This window comes from Podarcis liolepis, assembly GCF_965112155.1.
Source record: "Podarcis liolepis genome assembly, chromosome: 5".
Lineage (NCBI taxonomy): Eukaryota > Metazoa > Chordata > Lepidosauria > Squamata > Lacertidae > Podarcis > Podarcis liolepis.
The window spans coordinates 34349077-34369830 of record NC_139556.1 but is presented as its reverse complement, the minus strand read 5'-3'; the positions used below and the strand labels follow the sequence as shown (position 1 = coordinate 34369830).

Genomic DNA, 20754 nt, shown 5'->3' with positions numbered 1-20754 from the left:
ACCCTTGCTGTGAGCTACAACTGTTTGTTAAATTGCCTTTACAAGGTGGCAAGAGAGCGTGGCCTTAGGAATTGCCCAAGTAAAAAATAGGTGGGGCGTATCGGGGGTGGGGGGGCCGCTGAACATTTTGCACATGCTCACAGCCCCCTCAAAATACAATAAATAAATAAACCAACTCAAACAAAACTGGTAATGTTTGGGTCCCCAAAACAACAGACAACCCCCCTCCCACTCTCAAAACAAAGGGGAAGTCACCCCCCCAAAGGAACAGACAGCCCCCCCCAACCAAACGATCATCAAAAGTATTTTATTTGAAAAGTTGAAAGGGGTAGATGACATTGGTGGGTGCAAAATGTGGAGGCCCGCGAGTGCTGTGATCCCCAGAGGTTGCCGGATAAATGTCACGGTCCAGTTCACAGGCGATCAAAGTCCTGGCAGGGGGACCTCAGGACCGGGAGCAAGATGGCAGGGTGGGAGCAGGAATGGGGGTCCAGAGGCCAAGATCCGGGAGTCCAAAAGCCAAGGGTCCGAGGGTCAGGAAGCAAGAAGTCAAGAAGCCGAGGTTCAAGGATCAGGAAGCAAGAAGCCAAACGCTGCAAGGCAGGGAGCGTGTTGCTGTGGCAAAAAGCTGAAGGGAAATGCTGACCTTATATCCCTTCCCAGCTCTTGCCACCAGGTGCTGTGAGTTACCAATCGGCCTCACCTCTGGGGCCGCACCTTGCCTCTTCAGAACACACTTAGGAAGGCCCCAGTCCTGCAAAGTCCTATTGGTCACGGGGCCTGGCTCTTGCACGTACTCCTGACAAGAAATATGACTCTTCCAAGTACAGTGGTACCTCGCAAGACGAATGCCTCGCAAGACAAAAAACTCGCTAGACGAAAGGTTTTTCCGTTTTCGATTTGCCTCGCAAGACGAATTTCCCCTATGGGCTTGCTTCGCAAGACAAAAACGTCTCGCGACTTTTTTTTCTTTGACTAAAAACAAAGACATGTTTTGTTTATAAAGTTAATTTATTTTCCCTTAAATTTTTGAACTGCTCTTTACAGTATGTGTGACTTTAAAGAGCAGTTAATAAACTGTTGTTGTACCAAATTTGGCTTTGTTTGGACTTTTTTTGACCATAGGAACGCATTAATTGATTTTCAATGCATTCCTATGGGATTTCGTGATTCGCAAGATGAAAAATTCGCTAGACGACAAAAATTGCGGAACGAATTAATTTCGTCTTGCGGGGCACCACTGTATTGCCTTTGTGGCATGCTAGAGACACGGTTAGGAGTGTCATGTTCCAAATATTTACGTGGTTCTGCATGGGATGAGACACGAAGGCAGTGGCACTCCTGATGCTCTCTGTATAGCTGTATGTGAACTTGGAGAAAGATGGGGAAATAGATTACGGTGACAGATAAAGAGAAGCCTCCAAGGCCTATGTGGATTTGATGCTGTGGGGAGGAAAGGGTGAAGAACAGGCCGTTAATTAAAAATGGGATACTGGCTCACACTATTGTAGCCACAAGCTTCCAGTTCAAATATTGTCTTTGTCACAAGCTCTCTAGATACAAAGGGTGTCCAAGTTCCTGTGAGAGTTGGAATGTTTTTAAGCTATTTATGAATAGGATTAGGAAGAAACAGGGCTCAACTTCGTACTTCGGTGCTGGAGTCTGTGTGTGGTGTGTGTCCTGTGTTTTGCAGCTTAACCTGACTTAGTTTCCAAGAGTTTTAATGAAATCGAATATTTATTGAGTCACAGCTTAGCCTTGGAACCTAGAAGGTAGCACTCAGGATGTATCTCTCTGTGTTTTCCCAGTAATGAAAGAAGGCCCATATATCTGGGATTAGTTTGGGGAGGGGGGAAATCTGTAGTGGAATCCAGCCACTGCAGTAGGCGGTGCAAAAATATCCTGCATATTCCTCGGAGGATATGGCCACTTCCTCAAACTAGTCCTGTACTCCACTAATGCTTAGAAGCCAACAAAACCCATCTATAAATGTCAAGATAAGCATAACTGGTGGAACTATAAATGGGTGGCTTTCAGACTTACTGCTTTCAGCACCAGCTCATCTGCTAAGGATGCTTGGCACATTTGCCACAGAACTCCAGCACTGCAGAGTGGCTTTTTTGGGAGATGCACAATCACTCATTTCTGAAGGGCGCAGGCCAGGCCTGTCTGATCTTCCTTTCCTGAACCGAGTATGCAACATTCTCTATCACAATTGCATACCTACCGTAGAGGAAGATCAGTGGTGGTGGACAAGCTTGTCAGTCATTGCTTACCTTTCTGTTGAGGAGGTAATGGTAAACTTACGTGGAGGTCCAGGGTTTCCCTGAAAACACTGCCGTTCTAAAAGGATTATGTATGTTTGTGTCAAATCCAAATTTCCTCTTCCTGGATATATTTGTATTCCTTCCTCCTCACTCCAGAAAAAGCAGTCTTTTGATCTTTCCGTGTATCTCTTCTTCACCTTCTGATTTTGCACAGTTGCCTGTGGATTATGGGTACAACTGCCAGCACAGCTCAGCAGACGACGACGGCAACATTTGAGAATATCCACGGCAGCAGCGGAACGATGGAAGACCGCCATTCCCTCAGCATCCACTCCTTCCAGACGGTCGGCCTCCACAACAACAAGGCCAAGTCGATTATTACCAATAAGGTGGCACCTGTAGTCATCACGTGAGTTGCCCCCCAACCAGTGATGTTCCTGAAATTCCTTGAACCTCTGTGCTGGTAGCTTAGAGAACCGTTGTCTTAGAATCGCAGATCATGGAATCATAGAGTGGGAAGGGACCCACCCTGAGGATCATCTAAGTCCAGCCCCCTCCAATATGCAGCTGTCCTATACAGGGATCGAACCTGCAACCTTGGCATTACCAGCACCATTCTCTAACCATGCTCTTCTGAAATGCATGTGGCTGCTTCCCCCTGTCAAAGGAATGCAGACCAGACTGTTGGCAGAAGAGGCATCGCTCAGTGGTAGAGCATCTGCTTTCAGGCAGAGGGCGCCAGGTTCAATTCCCAGCGTCCCAGAACCTTGGAGAGCTGCTGCCAACCAGTGTGGACAATTCTGAGCTATCTGAACTCTGTATAGGGCAGCCTCCTCTGTAATTCTGCCTGTGCAGTTTGGTAGAAGAGGCAGTTTGCACAGACTTCTAACATCTTAACACCTCTTTTCATCTCTTCTCAGTGGTCCAAACTAACTAGGGGTGGAAAGAAAGTAGACTGGGATCTACTGCCAGATCTTTGGGTGATTTGCAGTATTTGTTACACTGCTAAAAAAAGAAAAGCACATATTTAAAGCCCTATTTAATTGCAGAAAACCCCGCTATGAATTTCTTCCATGTGCTTCTTACAGCTACAATTGCAAAGAAGAGTTTCAGATTCATGATGACTTATTGAAGGCCAGCTATACTGTGGGGCGGATTACAGAGTCTACTCCGGAGCATTACCTTGTACAGGTGAGCGCCGTAGACTTGGCTTGGGGCATCCAGCATGCAGGGACTGAGGCATAAGGATGTAAGAAGAGCTCATCCCCCTCCCCCCTCCCCCCTACTGTGACCAGCCAGATGCTGCTGGAGAAAGCGGAGCATGAAGCTAGTTGCCCCCTCCTGCTGTTGTCCCATCTGGCAAATGGCCTCTGAGTAGGAGGTTCCCTCCAGCCAATACAGCAAATAGCCGTATCTTCCATGAATCTGTGTCAATCCCCTTTTAAAGTCATTTAAGCTAGTGGCCGTTACTGCATCTTGTGGCAGCAAATTCTGTGACCGATTTATGTGTTGTATGAAAAAGTTGGTTGGAGATGGTTCCACCAGTGTGAGCGTTTCGGCTTCTTGGTTGGAATGATCTCCCCTTTCCTTCCCCTGGACACTGTTTTGGAGGTTCCCCTGACCTTCCCAAAGTCAAGTTTGTGGGGTTTGGGTGCCCAGTAGGGGCAAAAGGGCTCATTGCACTAGCAGAAAACCTTGCACTGTCTTCTGCTAGCAGGACTTATCAGCGGAATCTGGCCCATAGCATCCTGCCTTCTTTCCCATGTTGAAATATGCATTATACTTTTTCTACTTTCTTTTCCCCTTCCCTATTACAGGGGAAATACTTTATGGTCCGTGACGTATACAGCAAGCTAGATGTCCTCAACACTGCCAGCAGCTGCGGTGCTCCGAACTTTCGGCAGGCAAAAGGGGGATATTCTGTGTTTGGGATGGGCCAGCCCAGCTTAAACGGATTCAAGCAGGTCCTGCAGAAACTGCAAAGCGACGGCCACAAGGTCTGTGCGGGCATGGAAGTCAAGCTAATGCACAACTCAGAATGCGAACGGGAACAACAGTTCACTACTCCCACAACCCTCCACACGTTCTTTCAACGCATAAGGGCGGTTCATGTGAAGCCCCTGCTGACCATTTTACTTTTAAAAATCCTATTTGCTTTTCGCTTTGAGGTTGTTGTTTTTAACAACCATGGGGTGTATACATGTTAATGAAACGAAGAATAAATAAATCATCGGGCACAGGCACGATGACCCCCCCCCATTTTTCTAAACTTTTACTTATTATTATTTCATTTTGTAATGCATATAAAACAGGGAGTGCAATTATAACAACCTACAAAAATTACAAGGTGAACAAACTATGAAATAGTAGGATGAGCAGTTGCACCGGAGTCAAAATAACAAAGTCCAAGTAAATCCTGTCAGTTTTATCAGATTGAGGGCACAGGCGCTACTGAAATTCGTTGCCCATCCGTTTCTACATTTGAGATGTTAGCAAAGCATTTTGTGTGTGCCTTTGTGTGCTTCTGATTATGTCATAAGTTCCTATCTGCTTTCAGCTATGATGTGCCGTTAGCCTCATGTTTCTGTGTCCCTATAACTATACGAATATGTGCGTGGTGTTCTTATACTCCCACTCCCCCATGTGTGCATGTGTTTGATGAATCCAAATATAGCTGTTGAGTGGGAACAGAACAAAAAGATTCCACTTTAATATGTACATGAAGACCGTGATGTAGCGACAATCTTTTATTCTTCTCGGAACAGCACCTGGGAGCTTTGCCTTGAGCTGTTGTGCATGTAGCACATAGTCCATATAGTTAGTCAGGGTCACTAGAGCCAAGAAAAAAATTCTAGAGGTTAAAAAGAAAAGAGGTGACCCATAGGAAAGTGTCAATGCATCAAATGGGCTCTTACCTGATATCGGCTTGCAGCTTAGCTTACCGACACGGTTTAGCCAACACTTTCCTCTCTGTTGCAGCAGGAGTGCATCGTATTCTGTGTGCGCGAGGAACCCGTGCTTTTTCTGCACGTGGACAATGACTTCATGCCCTACACTCCCAGGGGAAAGGAGAACCTGCACGAAAACCTGCACAACCTACACAAGGGTGTCAAAGTCGAAAACCTGGAGCTCTCTATTCGGAAAGAGGTGATTTTTTTTGAGTGTCCAGGGAGGTTGCACGGTACGGTGGGACCTGCTAGAGATGGGATAGTCCGTTCATTCCTTGTCTCAGTGCCTTGCCACTTAATTTCACTACAGCAGACATAGGAAGCTGTTCCATGTACCTGTTCCTGGAACTGGAAGTGGGGAGAGTGTCTGTGGTGCTCGGATCTTGCTCTGAGAGCTTCCAACAGGCATCTGGCTAGCAACTGCGAGAACAGGATGCTGGGCTAGTTGGGCCTTATCTTCTTAAAGTCAGACCACTGATCTATCTAGCTCAGGACTGGCAGCACTGGAGTCCCCTTGCACGTAATGTGTGACCTTTATTCCAGATCTTCTGGCTTATTTTGGGGGTGTTTTTTAAAAATATAGCTAGATGGTAGGTATGCAGTTAAATTATTGAGCTGGTCATGTAGTTTATTCATGGGAAGTCAGTATGTGTGTGTACATTCACTGATAATTCTGTGTTGTAGAACTGGGAAGCCATATTAGACAACTTCATATTCTGCTGAGAGGACAAATGGGTATATTAATTAGCATGGCATTCTGTGAGCTCCTTTGTCATAGTGTAGTCCAGTGTTGTTTCAGTAGCATCTGCCTTACTGGATAGGACTGGACTAGGGATAGGAAATGGTTCCCAGGTTGCCATGGTGACCTATCTGTTGGGAAACTGCCAGGGAGATATAGTCCATCATGGCCCAAGCCGGAGTTCTGGGCGTCCATCGATCTCCCGTAGACAGGCAGATCCAGCAGTTAGCGGCACGAAGCCTTAGAAATTCCTAGCCACATTCCAGGCTTGTGCACACTGTTTATCAGCAGAAACACAGCCAAAAGCTTGCACCGCAGAAGAGCAGAAGAGCATAATTTACAGACTTTATTTAGTGTAGAACAGAACAAAACAAAACATGACCGTTCTGTGTCAGCATCTCTGGCCAACTGAGAAAACGAAAGGAAACATCAGAACATAAACATCCTGTGAACAGGACATGCGCAGACTCTGTGACTCTCAAAGCCTGCTCCCTCTTAAGGTGGAACGGAAATATCCCAACACTATCCGTGGCCAAACTCGGCCCTCCAGCTGTTTTGGCACTACAACTCCCATCATCCCTAGCTAACAGGACCAGTGGTCAGGGATGATGGGAATTGTAGTCCCAAAACAGCTGGAGGGCCAAGTTTGGCCATCACTGCCAAAGGTTTCAGCGGGATACACAGATATCTGCCATGGTGCCTCTCGGTTCAGTGGCACAGGTGTGTGTGTGTGTAGGGAAGTTGTGAAGGCGTGTTTTATAAAGCAAGGCTCTTCTCAGGTTGGTTTATTGGATTTATCTGTTGAAGATACACGACTTCGCCCAGCTGAAGGAGAACACGTATTACGTCTACAATGATATCGAGCATTTCAAAGACGAGCCCCATTCAGTGAGAATCCGCTATGAAGAAGACATCCATGTGACAGAAGAAGTGTATAAGAGGCCTGTCTTTCTGCTGCCATCTTACAGGTAACTTTTCCATGAGAGAAGAAGATAGTCCCTGCTTGAGTATATCATTTGTGTTAACTTGGCTATCTCTTCTTTTCAAATGTTCTTTGCCCATCTTCATCTTCCTTTTCCGCAGTGTGTGTGTGTGTGTGTGTGTTCAGTGGTACCTCGGGTTACATACGCTTCAGCTTACAGACTCTGCTAACCCAGAAATAGTACCTCAGGTTAACAACTTTGCTTCAGGATGAGAACAGAAATCGTGCAGTGGTGGCGCAGCAGCAGCAGGAGGTCCCATTAGCTAAAGTGGTGCTTCAGGTTAAGAACAGTTTCAGGTTAAGAACGGACCTCCGGAACAAACTTAACCCGAGGTACCACTGTATTACTAAGGGTTCTGTCCCACCCCCCACCCCCGTAAGGTAATAGAACTGTAAAAACATATTGTACTTTCCTCAAGGACAAACATTTTACCTGTAAATAGATTAGATTAGCAGTAGTGTCCCCCTTGGTATTCCTCTGCTTTCAGAAGTGGTGGCAGCCTGGAAGAGGCCTTTTCTGTGGCAGCCCCCCGCCCTAAGTTATGGAACACCCCACAGAGGTGTGTCTGGTATTAGATACAGCCTGGCCTTTGACACTTGAGATGTGTGTTCTCGGGGCTATCCATCATATTCCTGGGACTGTAATTTGTTTTAACTGTTTTTAATTCTAAATTTCAAATTGTTGTCAGGACCGGTAATAATAACAATAATACAGTGGAACCTTGGTTCTCGAACTTAATTCATTCCGGGAGTCTGTTTGACTCCCGAAACCATTCAAAAACCAAGGCGCAGCTTCCGATTGGCTGCAGGAGCTTCCTGCACTCAAGCGGAAGCCGCACCAGATGTTCAGCTTCCGAAAAATGTTCACGAACTGGAACACTTACTTTCGGGTTTTCAGCGTTTGGGAGCCGATTTGTTCAACAACTAAGTCGTTTGAGAACCAAGGTACCACTGTAATAATAATGGTAGTGGTGTTTAAAGAATAAAAGTATTTTTGTTGAGAGGGGAAGCCTTGCACACAGCCTGTAAGTTCAGAAAGCAAGCAGGCTGTTACACTGCTGAGGTACACAACAATGGCAAGAACCAAACACGGTCCTACTACAGAGGCTTATAACTGAACAACTGACAAAAGAAAGAGTTGGGGGACAAGTGGAGTGAATATAGCAGGTTGCCACAGGCATCGTATGTGGGTTCCTCCTTCTTTCCATGCTGGCACATTGAATTAACCTAACTTCTGGGTGCGTGGAATTGACAATGCAGTATTTTATTTTATTTTTAAATCGCCTACAGTTTTGATCCTGGCTGCTTTTGTCTCTCTGCTCCCAGTAACACCCCCTGCGTGGGCCTTCTTTCTTGGCAGGTACCACCGGCTGCCTTTGCCTATGGATGGAGCCCCCTTGGAAGCGCAACTTGATGCTTTCATCAGTTTCCTCAGGGTAAGGGCTGCCAAAGAATGTTAAGGTCTACAAGCTACCTTGAGTTGTAGCACCCTCTGTTTTAAACAGGCGGCAACATGCAAAGCTGTTGTTGTTCAAGGTAGCGCAAGCTGGATGCCATTGGTTGGTGAAAGATTTATCTTTCCTTCCTTTTGCCTGCTGCTGCCATGCACATAAAGCTAAAAGCGGTGGCTATTTTTTGGCACCCTGGAGCTTGTAGCTGAATACATGCATTTTTACTGGCAAACCTATATTCGCTTTGGGAGCTCGTCTGGAGTTTCGCGACCATGTTTGGATGCCTGATGTGAAAACCCAAATGTCTACCCACACAGGTTTGTTTTTTTTAAAAAAAGGTGTGTGACCCAGCCAGAAGTTTAAAACACTTTTCAAAAAGTATCATTGATTTCATTTGAAATCAGTGGGGCTTGAAACTGCAAGCATAAGATTGTTTTAGAAATGAGATATTGTTCCGTTGATAACAAGAAATAGAAATGTGTTTTTCAATATTTCTGCCTCCCAAGGAGTTTTCAACCATGTTCAATATATGAAACTAATTTGAGAAAGGTTTTTTTTTGGGGGGGGGATAAGAAGATCTTCCTGGCTTTTGGGGACAGTAAGCCATTTTGGAATGTGTTTCTCTTTTTTGTTGTTCATTTTTATATCCTATACTCCATAAAAGAGCACTCAAGGCAGCTCATTTTAAAAACAAACTAATGGTACATCATAAAAAAGAAATCAAACAGTAGTAAAAGAAACAGCAACAGCATGTAAAAATCAATCACTTTTTGTCTTCTTGCCAACTCTTCTGTTTATTTATTAAGGCACCCGGTCAACTGTATCCTCTATACCACTCCAGTGTAAGTTGGGAGTTGAGGCATTCTGGTTTTCCAGATTCACTTTAGAGATTGATTAGATGACTGAAGTTGTACGTTTTATGTAAGCCCCAAATAAGTTTGCGGGTTGGACTCTGTTTTAAATCAGTAGTTTCTTTCCCCCCAAAGCTTGCAATCTAGCCTGAGGTATCAATTGCATGTCCTGTGTGCTTGGTGGGATACAGAACCCTATGTCCTTCCAGATGGCATGGGACTGCAATTCCCATCAGCCCCAGGGAGCACAACCAAAGGTCAGGGATGCTGGGAATTGGAGTCCCAGCAACATTTGGAGCGCTACAGGTTCAGCATCCCTGAATTAAAACATATGTGACATGACTATCAACATAACTATCAACCCCTGATAGCAGAACGAACAAGATGGCAGACTAGTTTGGGAGAAATGCCGCTTCCCTCTTTCTGCCATGTCCTTTTCCTTCTCTCCCTCCTGTGCTTCAGCAATACAAGCCTGTTATTTCCCAGATTATAAGAGAGGCCTCTCCTCTGGCCCCATCAGCTGTCAATCTGAGGGAATGGCAGCCCAAGAAATGTCCTTGCACTGTATTTTTGTCCTGCAGGAAAGTCCCAATGTGCTCCTTCTCCAAGACCCCAGCAGGCCTCCTCCCGCCCTGCTCTTCAGCTGCCAAACAGGAGTCGGAAGGACCAACCTAGCCATGGTTTTGGGCACTCTGGTGCTTTATCACCGCAAGGGTGGGCTGCAGAAACAAGAGTAAGTATGCCTTTTCATCCTGAGCTAGCATAATGGAAATGAAGCTGAGAGGGAGGAGTGTGGGTTTGACTGGCATTGGAGATTCTGGCTTCCCTTGCATCCAAATGTTGGGGCTGCACTCCATTTGGAACTATATAGTTTCAAGGGGACAGAAGACTCTTTTAGGTTTCACCTCCATACACCACTCTCCCTTGCGGATCAGTCTTTGTACCCTGGTCCACAGTGTCTCACTTTCCATTGCTGCTATAACTCGGATTGGTGGGAGCAAGTATGACAGTGCAAATAGTTGTGTCTCAAGTAACTAAGCCACGCCATAAACTACAGGGGAAGCATTTGTGGGAACCCTAGACGTTCTAGGGCAGCCTTTCTCAATCTTAGGTCCCCAGCTGCTGTTGGACTACAACTTCCATCATCCCTAGCTATCAGGACCAATGGTCAGGGATGATGGGAATTGTAGCCCAACAACAGCTGGGGACCCAAGGTTGAGAAAGGCTGCTCTAGGGTTATTATCCTGGGAAAACAAAGCATGCACTGCTTACCTTCCTACATTGCAGGGAGTTGGACTAGAGGACTATTTGGGTCCCTTCCCTTGCCTCACAAGACGGGAAACTCGCTAGACGAAAGAGTTTTCCGTTTTGGAGGTGCTTCGCAAAACGAATCTCCTATGGGCTTGCTTCACAAGACGAAAATGTCTTGCGAGTTCCTGTGGGGTTTTTTCCCTTTCCCCCCCTTTTTCTAAGCCGCTAAGCCGCTTATCAGCTGATCCGATAAGCCGCTAAAAGCCGCTAATAGCGCTAATAGCGCTAATCCGCTAATCCGTCAATGGGCTTGCTTCGCAAGACGAAAAAACCGCTAGACGAAGAGAATCACAGAACGGATTCTTTTCGTCTTGCGAGGCACCACTGTAGTATATAAGTGGCCAGCTCTTGAAGCGGAAGGATACTTCATTGAGTGTGGATGTAATAAACACCATGGCTTGTGTGTGTCTATATGAGGGTGTTGGTATATGAAGCAGGGGATTACATCTGATGGATATTTTTGAATGGGTGGAATTGTGCTCTCAAGTTGGCATAGCTGTGTGTGTGTGTGTGTGTGTGAGAGAGAGAGAGAGAGAGAGAGAGAGAGAGAGAGAGAGAGTTCACTTCACATTAAAGAAATAATATTTTGACCTTTTCCAATTACAGCCTTCCACAGCCCACTAAGTCTTTGCCAAGGGATCGATTTCGAATTATTCAGACCTTTATTGACATAGTACCGAAAGGCCAGCAGATAGTTGAGGAGGTAAGCAAATTTGCATTGATTTGCAGATGGAGCCTTGGCAATAAAGTCCACGACACCCATCCCCTGCTGCCCTTGTCCTTCTCTTGACTCCCTTTCTCTCCCCCCCCCCCCCATTTCTGCTGTCTGAAGTCCTTGCCCGTGGCAGCTACTGATGTAGAACCAAGCACGCCATATCTCTTTAAGGCTAAGATGGTGTTATCGGGCACCACTTGTTCAGAAGTGATTGTCAAAGCTCTCTTCACAACAGCTAGTCAAGGGTGTAGAACAGAGCTTTCCAAACTGTGTGTCGCGCGAACACTCCCCAAGCTCCTGGGACTGGAAAGGGGTTAGCTTAACCTCCAGGTTGCTAGTAAAGCTGAATTATTGTGCTGCAAAATGATGCATGTCCAAAAAGTCTGTTACCAACATGAAATGTTTGGGGAGCACACACTGGTTGCAGTGCTCCTTTAGCATTATTTGCATAATGGTTAATGTTGGAGGTTGATGATGGACTTTCTTTCTTTTAATTAGGTTGTACCTACCAGCACCGTTTTGGGGGGTTCTATACAAATGCATGGAATAGTGAAACAAATTTAATAAAACCTGGTTAAGAGAACAGCACAGTCAAAACCAAAGCTGTTTATTCTCCCCAGTTGTTCTCAACCCCCCAATGAAGAAAGGGAATGCATCGATGCTGGAAACTTTTTGATTACCCGTGAACTTGATAAGTTTGAAGGTTGTCCAGAAAGTGGTCGCAATTTTGAACTGTGCCATTAAACTGGGGAGTGCCTTTCCAGGCGATAAGATCAATGGGGGCCTGCGCAAATGTAGCATGCAAGAGATTGAAACGTACAGCATCCTCTCTCTCTTGCGTAGATTGACATTTGCCTTTTGGCTTTCTCAGGTGGATTCCGCCATTTCCTTGTGTTCAGAAATGCATGACATGAAGGAAGCCATCTACGAGAATAAGAAGAAGCTGGAAGGGATTGGAGAAGATTATCGGATTCAGGTATTGGTCGGGCTGAGGCTCCTTCTTAAATTTTAAAGTGTTTAATTTAATGATTGAATTAGTTTACTACTTAAAATCTTGACCTAAGCTTATGGCATTATTAAGTTTCCTAAAGTGGTGTCCACAGCTAGGTTTGACCCATGTTATGATTATGCCTTTCTACGGGACATTGGGATATTTAATGTACGTCTACCTCAGCTCACAATTGATGCTTCCTTGGAAGAAAGCCCACCTTTTAAAATTTGACTTGGGCTCCATGTGTGTTATACATTAAAGCCATCTCATACCACTTTAAACAGTCATGGCTCCCTCAAAAGAATCCTGGGAACTGTAGTTTGTTAAAAGTGCCAAGAGTTGTTAGGAAACCCCTATTCCTCTCACAGCACTATAGTTCCCAGAGTTTCCTGGGAAGAGGGATTGGTTGTTAAACCACTCTGGGGATTGTAGCTCTGTGAGGGGACTAGGGGTCTCCTAGGGACGCAGGTGGCACTGTGGTCTAAACCACTGAGCCTCTTGGGCTTGCTGATCAGAAGGTTGGTGGTTTGAATCTGCACGACAGTGGTGAGCTCTCATTGCTATGTCCCAGCTCCTGCCAACCTAGCAGTTCGAAAGCATGCCAGTGCAAGTAGATAAATAGGCACCACTGTGGCAGGAAGGTAAATGGCATTTCCATGCGCTCTGATTTCCGTCATGGTGTCCCGTTGCGCCAGAAGCTGTTTAGTCATGCTGGCCACATGACCCAGAAAGCTGTCTGTGGACAAACGCCGGCTCCCTCGTCCTGAAAGCAAGATGAGCGCCGCAACCCCATAGTCACCTTTGACTGGACTTCACCGTCCAGGGGTCCTTTACCTTTACTTTTTTTAGGGGTCTCCTAAAAACTTTCAGGAGCTTTGGGGCATTGGCTTGGTTGTGTTGCTGCAAATCATTCTAGCTAGGAATATACATTGGTATACATGAACATGTGACCTTGCCTCTGCAGAATATCTTAGCATCTTGCTTCCCTAGAATCATTAAAAATAAATATTATACTTAGCATTTTATGTAGTGCATTAAAAATCTTCCAAGGGCCATAGAGTAGCATTCAGTAGCCCCATTCAGCATAACACGTTTTATAGAAATTGTACTTGCTCATTAGTTCTCCCAAGCTTCATTAGACATTTTCTCCTTTTGCATACCAGATCATTGTCAGTGTTATGTGTTGCCTCTTATTGGACCCACTGTTGTTAATTAGTGTGTACAGTTCTTAATAGTTCCGGGACTCGGCTCCATCTGTCCTTGCTGCTTCTTAGATTTTTTGTTTCGCTTTTTCAGAAAATGCACTCTCCGTTCCTGACATGCAGCTTTTTCCTAAAAGTTGACAAGAAATGTGAAAAAGGAAATATGAGCACAGGGGACACACTGCTTCAATTTTCCTTTTGGGTGCCTCTCTCCCCTGCCCTCCCTGCCCCCCCCCCCCCCCCGTGCCTAAAAGATATAAACAGGATAGACTATAAAATTCTTCAGGTGTAAATTATGGCTATAAACAAGGACGGTTTGTACTGAAAGCCAGAAAGGTTTCCAAATGTTTATTCAGGAAACCGGAAGGATATATTGTTTTTTCAAGAGAACACTTGCCATTGAAGATAAAAGCACTTGCTATTATTTGTTTTTTATCATCACATTTGTAAAGGAGGATCCAGGCTTTGGGTGGTGGCAGGGCTCACACCAGAAGGGATTTATCTTCTGCGCCACCTCCTGCTTGGCTGAAGGAGACTTAGCTGCACTTGCAAGGAAACTGTCTTACACCGCTAGGGCAATGTGTGTGTGGTGGTAGGGCTGAACTCTCATAAAAGCTCTTTCCCTCCCATACCTGAGGGTCTTTTTCTCTTGCCAGCTGTTCAATGCCTTTGTCTCTTTTCCTTCTCTTCCTTCTTTAGCAAGGGCTGGGTTTAACAGGCATGGAAGGTGCAAGGCAGGGCTGGTGAGGATGTGGCCTGGGGGGTGGGGAAGGGGCTTGGCTGGGGAAGGGGTGTGGAATGAGGAGAATCTTGAGGGCCAGATACAAGTGTCTGGAGGGCCACATTTGGCTCCCGCCCTGAGGTTCCTCATCCCTGCCTTAATCCAGCTCTGTTAGCTGCAGTTAGTCTCCTGTGAAAAAAGCGCTGTATGCAAGGCTGGGTAAGCAACTCTTGGTTTTTAATTTGTGCAAGGAAGATGTGGCAGCTGCACCTCGGAAAAGAAGACTGAAGTAACAGCACTTCAATTTTTAATGTTTCATCAATGTTTACTGTGCTTATTAATGTTTTAATTTGTTGGAAGCTGCCTAGAGTGACTGGAGGCATATAAATAACATCTTCTTCCTCTTCCTCTTCGTCGTCTTCTTCCTGCAGCGTTCCAAAGCCCCAACTCCTTTGATATTTGCCTTTATAGGAAGGTGCATTAGTAGGCACGATACAATTAATTAGTTAGCATATAAATGAATTTTTAGAACATTATTCAGTTAAATACAAAGTTCATTCTGTTGGTGCATACTGAAAAACTGTTGCTTAGTACTTTAATCAAGGGGTTGAGAACCCCCTTTTTTATAGCCTGAAAGTCTTAATTCCCTTCTAGTCATCGTTCTGGGGGCCACACTCACACAGCCCCCTCTGTCCTCCATCCAACTGAATCACCTGACATCCTGTCACCTGACATAATGCTTCAAAGCATTATGGGAGTTCACAGATGCATTCTTGCCCATCAGAAACACGCAAAGGAGGGGCACGGTGGGGAAAGGGGATGTGGTCTGGTGGGAATCCCAAGGAGCAGGCAGAGAGGCCACGTTCACCTCTCAGGCCTGAAGTTCTCCATCACTGCTCTAATCCACCCTCTGCAGACTGCTTGTGACTGGTAGGCAGGACTACCCACCTGTCAGGAATGTGGCATCCTATGGTGTCAGGTGATACCACTTTAAAGGAAGAATCAGGAGTGTGATTTAAGCACGTCCTTTGAATTCTTTGAAAAGGTGGCAGAGGAGCAAGCTGGCTGGTGTGCCAAGCACTGACCCACTGCTTGAGGCAGCTACCTTACTGTGCCTCTTGATAGGGCCCGGCTCTGAAACTCAGGTTTGAAGATCACTGGGTGACCTTGGGCCAGATGCTGTCTCATCACAACCTTATCTACCTCATAAGGGGAAAAAGGATGGGGAAGAACCACTCCATTTTGCGAATGGAGCTCTGGAGCAGCCATTTTGTGAATGCAGCCCTGGATTTCCTGTCAGGGTGAATTTCAGTTTGGCCTTTGCAGGATGCGGCTGGCGTATGTTTCCAGCGGCTCTGAGAAATAAGCCTTTGGACCCCGCTCTACATTTCAAACACAGGGACTGTTTATTTGAAGTTCAAACACAGCAACAGCTCTTCTTAAAACAATGGAAAAATTTCCTAGGGTTATGTTCTCATTGGACAAAATGCATCATGGAGGAAGAGCGATGTGTGTCTCTGTAAATCTATGTTTATAGTGTATACCATGCCTTTCCAGCTTGTAAATCTCTTGATTCCATCTCAAAAGCCGCTAATGGCTGCCTGCTATAGAGTGGCTAAATATCCCTCTCTTCACCTCCCCTCATCCCCAATCTGGAACTGCAAAAATGGGAGAGGTTGACGGGTACCTGGCAGGCCACAGCGGGTGGGCAGGCTACATTTGTCTTGATAAATCACATATAAATCTGATATCTGCACCTTTCAGTCTTCTTTCACTGAGAAAAGGCAAGAAGGGACTGTTTTGTTTAACAGGCTCGTATATAAGTTTACGCTAACAAAAAACATGGTATCGCTCACTCGACAAATGAATGTTAGAGGGCACCCATAAAGTGTGTCACAATTTTAAACTCTTGCCTCACCTTCACCCCACAGATAATTAAGAAGACTTCTCTCTTCCCCTTTAACACATAGCTGCATATTTTCCATGCAGGAGAATGTTCAGTTCAGTCCTAAGCATGTTCCTTAATCTTTTTGATAAATGACTTGTGGCCGGATTTCTCTTAAGGGGGGATAACAAGTAAATATTAACGAAAGACAATTATGTAATGTCGCAGATTTCCAGTGGACCGCTTGCCAAATTCTTTCTCTCCCCCCGCCACACCTCCCCAAAACAGAATGTAGTCCCTTTATAAATAGAGTCAAATGTTAAAGTTCTACATTTTCCATATGGAGAGCCAGTATGGTTTAGTTTTGTAGTTGGACAGGGGAAATCAGTCAAATCCTCACTCAACCATGGAACTCCCTGGGAGATATTTCAAAGTGTTGAAAACCAGATATCGCCTAGCCCTACTCTGCAGCTGAGGGCCTCCTGGAGATACCCTCTTATTAGGATGTTCATTCTGCACCGTCGGGCTTTTAGTGCAGTAGCACCTACGCTTTGGAATCCCTGCCCCATGAATGTTAACACAGCTTCTGTCTTCTTGGTGCCTACCAAATACAGTCCAACTTCAACAAAACTTTTAAGCTGAGATCTGTCCCAGTCTGTGTCTGTATTGGAATTGCTTTTAAGATGTTTTTATTGTTTTATCTCTTGGTGTTTGCTGCCCAGGGCTCCTTTGGGAGGAAGGGTGAGATGCAAATTTAATAGCAACTACAACTACAACAATGGCAAGTGCCTCTTATTAATATTACTATTTGTGTGTTTGCATTGTAGGGGAACAGCACCAAAGAGTATTTCCTTCAGAGGACGTTGCAGAGCCTTGAGCGCTACTTCTACTTGATAGCTTTCAACTATTACCTTCACGAACAGGTGAGTATTCTTCCCTGTGCTCCTAAATGATGCTGTGCATTTTTCCACCCTTGCCAGGTGTACCCAGCGATGGGGTGCAGACATCTTACATATGTCAGGGAAAGTGGAACTAGATGTTGCAATGCCAAGGGGGGGTAGGAACCGGACACCAAGCCTCTTTCTTCAGAGCCAAAAAAAGGCTCTCAGAGCAGCTTACGAAAGCCAGTTCCAATATGGTCCCTTGCCCCCTAAGACTTGCCGTCTAAACACAGGAGGAAAATGAAATGGGAGGGAAGAGGGGAAGGCAAGCTTGAAAATGAAACAAAAATATCCTTAAAAGCTGCAAGAGGCAAAAAACAAAACAAAAAAGCTTTTAAATCAGGCCAAAACTTCTCTTAAAAAGCCCCATTTTCACTTTACAGCAAAAAGTAATGAGGCAGACAGGGTCTCTGTTGGGAAGGGTGTTCCACAGCCTAGGCACCACAGCTGTAGCGGAAGCCTGAGCAGACCCACATGGAAAGTGGGGGTCCATGCGAAATGCTGAATCCACATTGTTTAGTTCCACCCTTATAAACATTTCACTTGCACACAATGGAAACTGAACGTGAACCCCAGAGAGACTGAAGTGAATGTTGAACCCAACCAGTCATCGAAAGTTTCTCTGCTGGCAAGCTCTTGGGTAGGCATAGGCAAACTCGGCCCTCCAGATGTTTTGGGACTACAACTCCCATCATCCCTAGCTAACAGGACCAGTGGTCAGGGATGATGGGAGCTGTAGTCCCAAAACATCTGGAGGGCCGAGTTTGCCTATGCCTGCTCTTGGGAGTTTGTGGTCAGATCAAATTGTAAAGGGAAATGGCTTGTGTTAGATAAACTTTTATTGCGCTAGCCAAAGGCCATGGCATCCAGTTGGCTGTTGTCAGTATCACTGTCATTCCCACTGCTCTTTACCGTTCACTCAGTGGCCACTATGATGAAAACATTACGAGCCCTGTAATAAAAGAAACCTTCAGCTCAGTCAAATCAAGCAAAAAACCCCTTGATAATTTGTGATGTTGGTGTACAGCAAGTGTTTCCCAAACCTGGGTCTCCAGCTGTTTTTGGACTACAAATCCCATCATCCTTAGTTAGCAACACCAGCGGTCAGGTTGAGAAACACTGGTTTACAGGAAAGGAAAGGGAGAAAAGGACAACCTTATATCCTGTACTGCGACAGCAGATTTGGCCACCATGCCTTGTGTCTTCCATTCCCAACAAAACGTTTACATAATTCTCTCTGCTGCTAAGATCATGGCCTCAACTAGCAGCACCTTCAGCCAATGTGTGTTATTCCATAAGGAGAAGATAGCGTTTTTTTGTGCCAACAGGATGCCATGTTTTCTAATGATTACTTGTGATGTGTGTAGTATGTTGATTTGCTTCTGACAGTGTCCCTGTCTGTCTTGTCTCCCTTCCTGGACTGGAAGTACCCCCTTGCTTTTGCCCTAGATTTCAGCCGATGGATGTGCAGGCACTCTGAACTATACAGGCTTCAGGCCAGCATGAACCTGTCAGAGCTTGTGGTCACAGGGGAGCAGATAACTAAGGGGGCACGGGTGCTGGTGAGTCAACTATTTTGAGTTGTTGTTATTATTATTATTAAATATATTTACTCTGATCAGCCTGCCTACACTGCCTGACTCTTGAACACCCTTCTTTGGAGCCATCTTGGACAGCAGCTCTGCATTTTATTACATTTCTGTAAGAATTATTATTATTATTATTTATTACTATCACAACTACATTTATATCCCACTTTTCCTCCGAGGAGCTCAAGGTGTCGTACACAGTTCTCCTCCCCATTTTAGCCTCACAACAACCCTGTAAGGTAGGGTAGGCTGAGGCTGAGTGGGGATTCGAACCCTGGTTTCCCAGGTCCAACACTCTAACCACTGTGCCACACTGGCGCCCACTTGTGGATGTAATTGATCTCCTTGTTAAAGGGTTGGACTATATTCTATCCCCTTTCTCCCCCACCCCTACATGCTCAGCCTTCTTCTGAGGACGCAGTCAGGTTTTCTGAAACGTAGCAGCACGTTCTTCCAGGGATTCTGTTAAACTGAGTGTGTGCAGGCATGCCTGAGCACCAGCGGACGTTGGGTGGCATTCAGTGCTAGCCCTACTCAGAGTAGCCCCATTAAGTTGGTAGACGTGGCTAAGTTAGGTTCGTTAATTTCAGTGGTGGGATATAGTTGAATGCCACCCATTGGGCGGATTACCCTCTGTACCTGCGTATGCTTTGGGTGATTTCAGATCTGCATCGCATTCATGTGATTTGGGGACTATTGTTGCTCTTTCTGTAGGCCACCCTTCCCCAACCTGGTGCCCACCCCCAGATGCTGTTGGGCTGCGGTGCTTCTCATCCCTGACCACCGGCCACATTGGCTGCGGCTGACGGGCTTCATCTGGAAAGGCACCACATTAGGTTTTTAGTTTAAGTGGGATTTGGAAGGAGGTTGTTGGTGTAAGAGCTGCTGTCCTTCCCGGTATGATCTTGCCGAGGCAGGAAGTGCTTGAGGAAGTGTCTCTGGGAACCGCATGAGCAAAATGAATGTCCAGCTTTTCCTAGTTGGTTGCCGCGGCCTTCAGAGTTCTTCTGCTTCTGCCATAGGTGGTGGATGAAAGGTTTTCTCCAGATGTGCTCAGCACAGTCAAGGAGATGAGCGTGGCCAACTTCCGGAGAGTCCCCAAGATGCCTGTGTATGGGATGGCACAGCCGAACGCCAAGGTAATCGAACAATGCTGTGTAGTTTCTGGGAAGAGAGTCTGAGATAGGGCCAGAGAGCTCTCGGGTTAAAAACAGGCATTATTATTATTATTATTATTATTATTATTATTATTATTATTATTTTTATAAAAATCGAAACAGGAATTTGACCCTTAAAAGAATAAAATAAAAAGACAGTGGAGTTTCCAGATTTCCCACACCTGTGAAACCCAGTGAAGTTGTGGAAACAAAAGGAAGCTGACTGAGAGCCCTTGAGAAAGTCACACAACTAACCAGTTGTAGGGTTGTATTGATTGATTGATTTCTTTTCAGGTTTATACATTTCACTAATTTTGAAATCATTTTAACATTTCAGAACTTGACTTCCTTCCCCTTCTTTCTGCATTACCTTAAACTTATTTTTAATATCTTGTGCATATACAAATTAACTTAATTTGCTCATTTATTCATCTTACTTTAAATGCATACTCTTATAAAACTGGAGGTCATTACAACAACCCTGCCAATGTTCTTACCTGCTTACAATTTATCTGTAAATATTCAATAAACCACTTCCATTCTTTTATAAAGAGTTTGTTATCTTGCTTTCTTATTCTTCCAGTAAGTTTCACCGTTTCTGCATATTCCATAAGTTTTTGTATCCATTCTTCCTTTGCTGGGACTTCTGCTTCTTTTTATTTTTCAGCGAGTAGCATTCTTGCAGCTGTAGTAGCATTCTTGCAGCTGTAGTAGCATGAATAAGTTTCTATACAGTTTTGGTAGTTCTGTCCCTATAATTCCCAAAAGAAAAGCTTCTGGTGTTTTTTTTATTTTTACAAACATTATTTTAAACATCCTTTTCAATTCATTATATATCATTTCCCAGTACAGTGGTACCTCGGGTTAAATACTTAATTTGTTCCGGAGGTCCGTACTTAACCTGAAACTGTTCTTAACCTTTAGCACCACTTTAGCTAATGGGGCCTCCTCCTGCTGCCGTGCCGCCAGAGCACGATTTCTGTTCTCATCCTGAAGCAAAGTTC

General features: G+C 45.2%; 1 protein-coding gene across 5 annotated transcripts in view; it reads left to right on the top strand.

Annotated features, from left to right (window-relative positions):
- Positions 1 to 20754, top strand: part of PALD1 (phosphatase domain containing paladin 1) — a 106023-nt gene that overhangs the window by 46938 nt on the left and 38331 nt on the right. For all 5 annotated transcript variants that reach the window (XM_083503057.1, XM_083503058.1, XM_083503056.1 and 2 more), the window contains exons 2-13: positions 2482 to 2676; positions 3356 to 3458; positions 4085 to 4264; positions 5250 to 5414; positions 6762 to 6922; positions 8297 to 8372; positions 9820 to 9971; positions 11156 to 11252; positions 12136 to 12240; positions 16891 to 16986; positions 18432 to 18566; positions 19616 to 19732. In XM_083503057.1, the coding sequence (XP_083359183.1) occupies positions 2495 to 2676; positions 3356 to 3458; positions 4085 to 4264; positions 5250 to 5414; positions 6762 to 6922; positions 8297 to 8372; positions 9820 to 9971; positions 11156 to 11252; positions 12136 to 12240; positions 16891 to 16986; positions 18432 to 18566; positions 19616 to 19732 (1569 nt within the window). In that variant the 5' untranslated portion in view covers positions 2482 to 2494. The remainder of the gene's footprint in view (positions 1 to 2481; positions 2677 to 3355; positions 3459 to 4084; positions 4265 to 5249; positions 5415 to 6761; positions 6923 to 8296; positions 8373 to 9819; positions 9972 to 11155; positions 11253 to 12135; positions 12241 to 16890; positions 16987 to 18431; positions 18567 to 19615; positions 19733 to 20754) is intronic.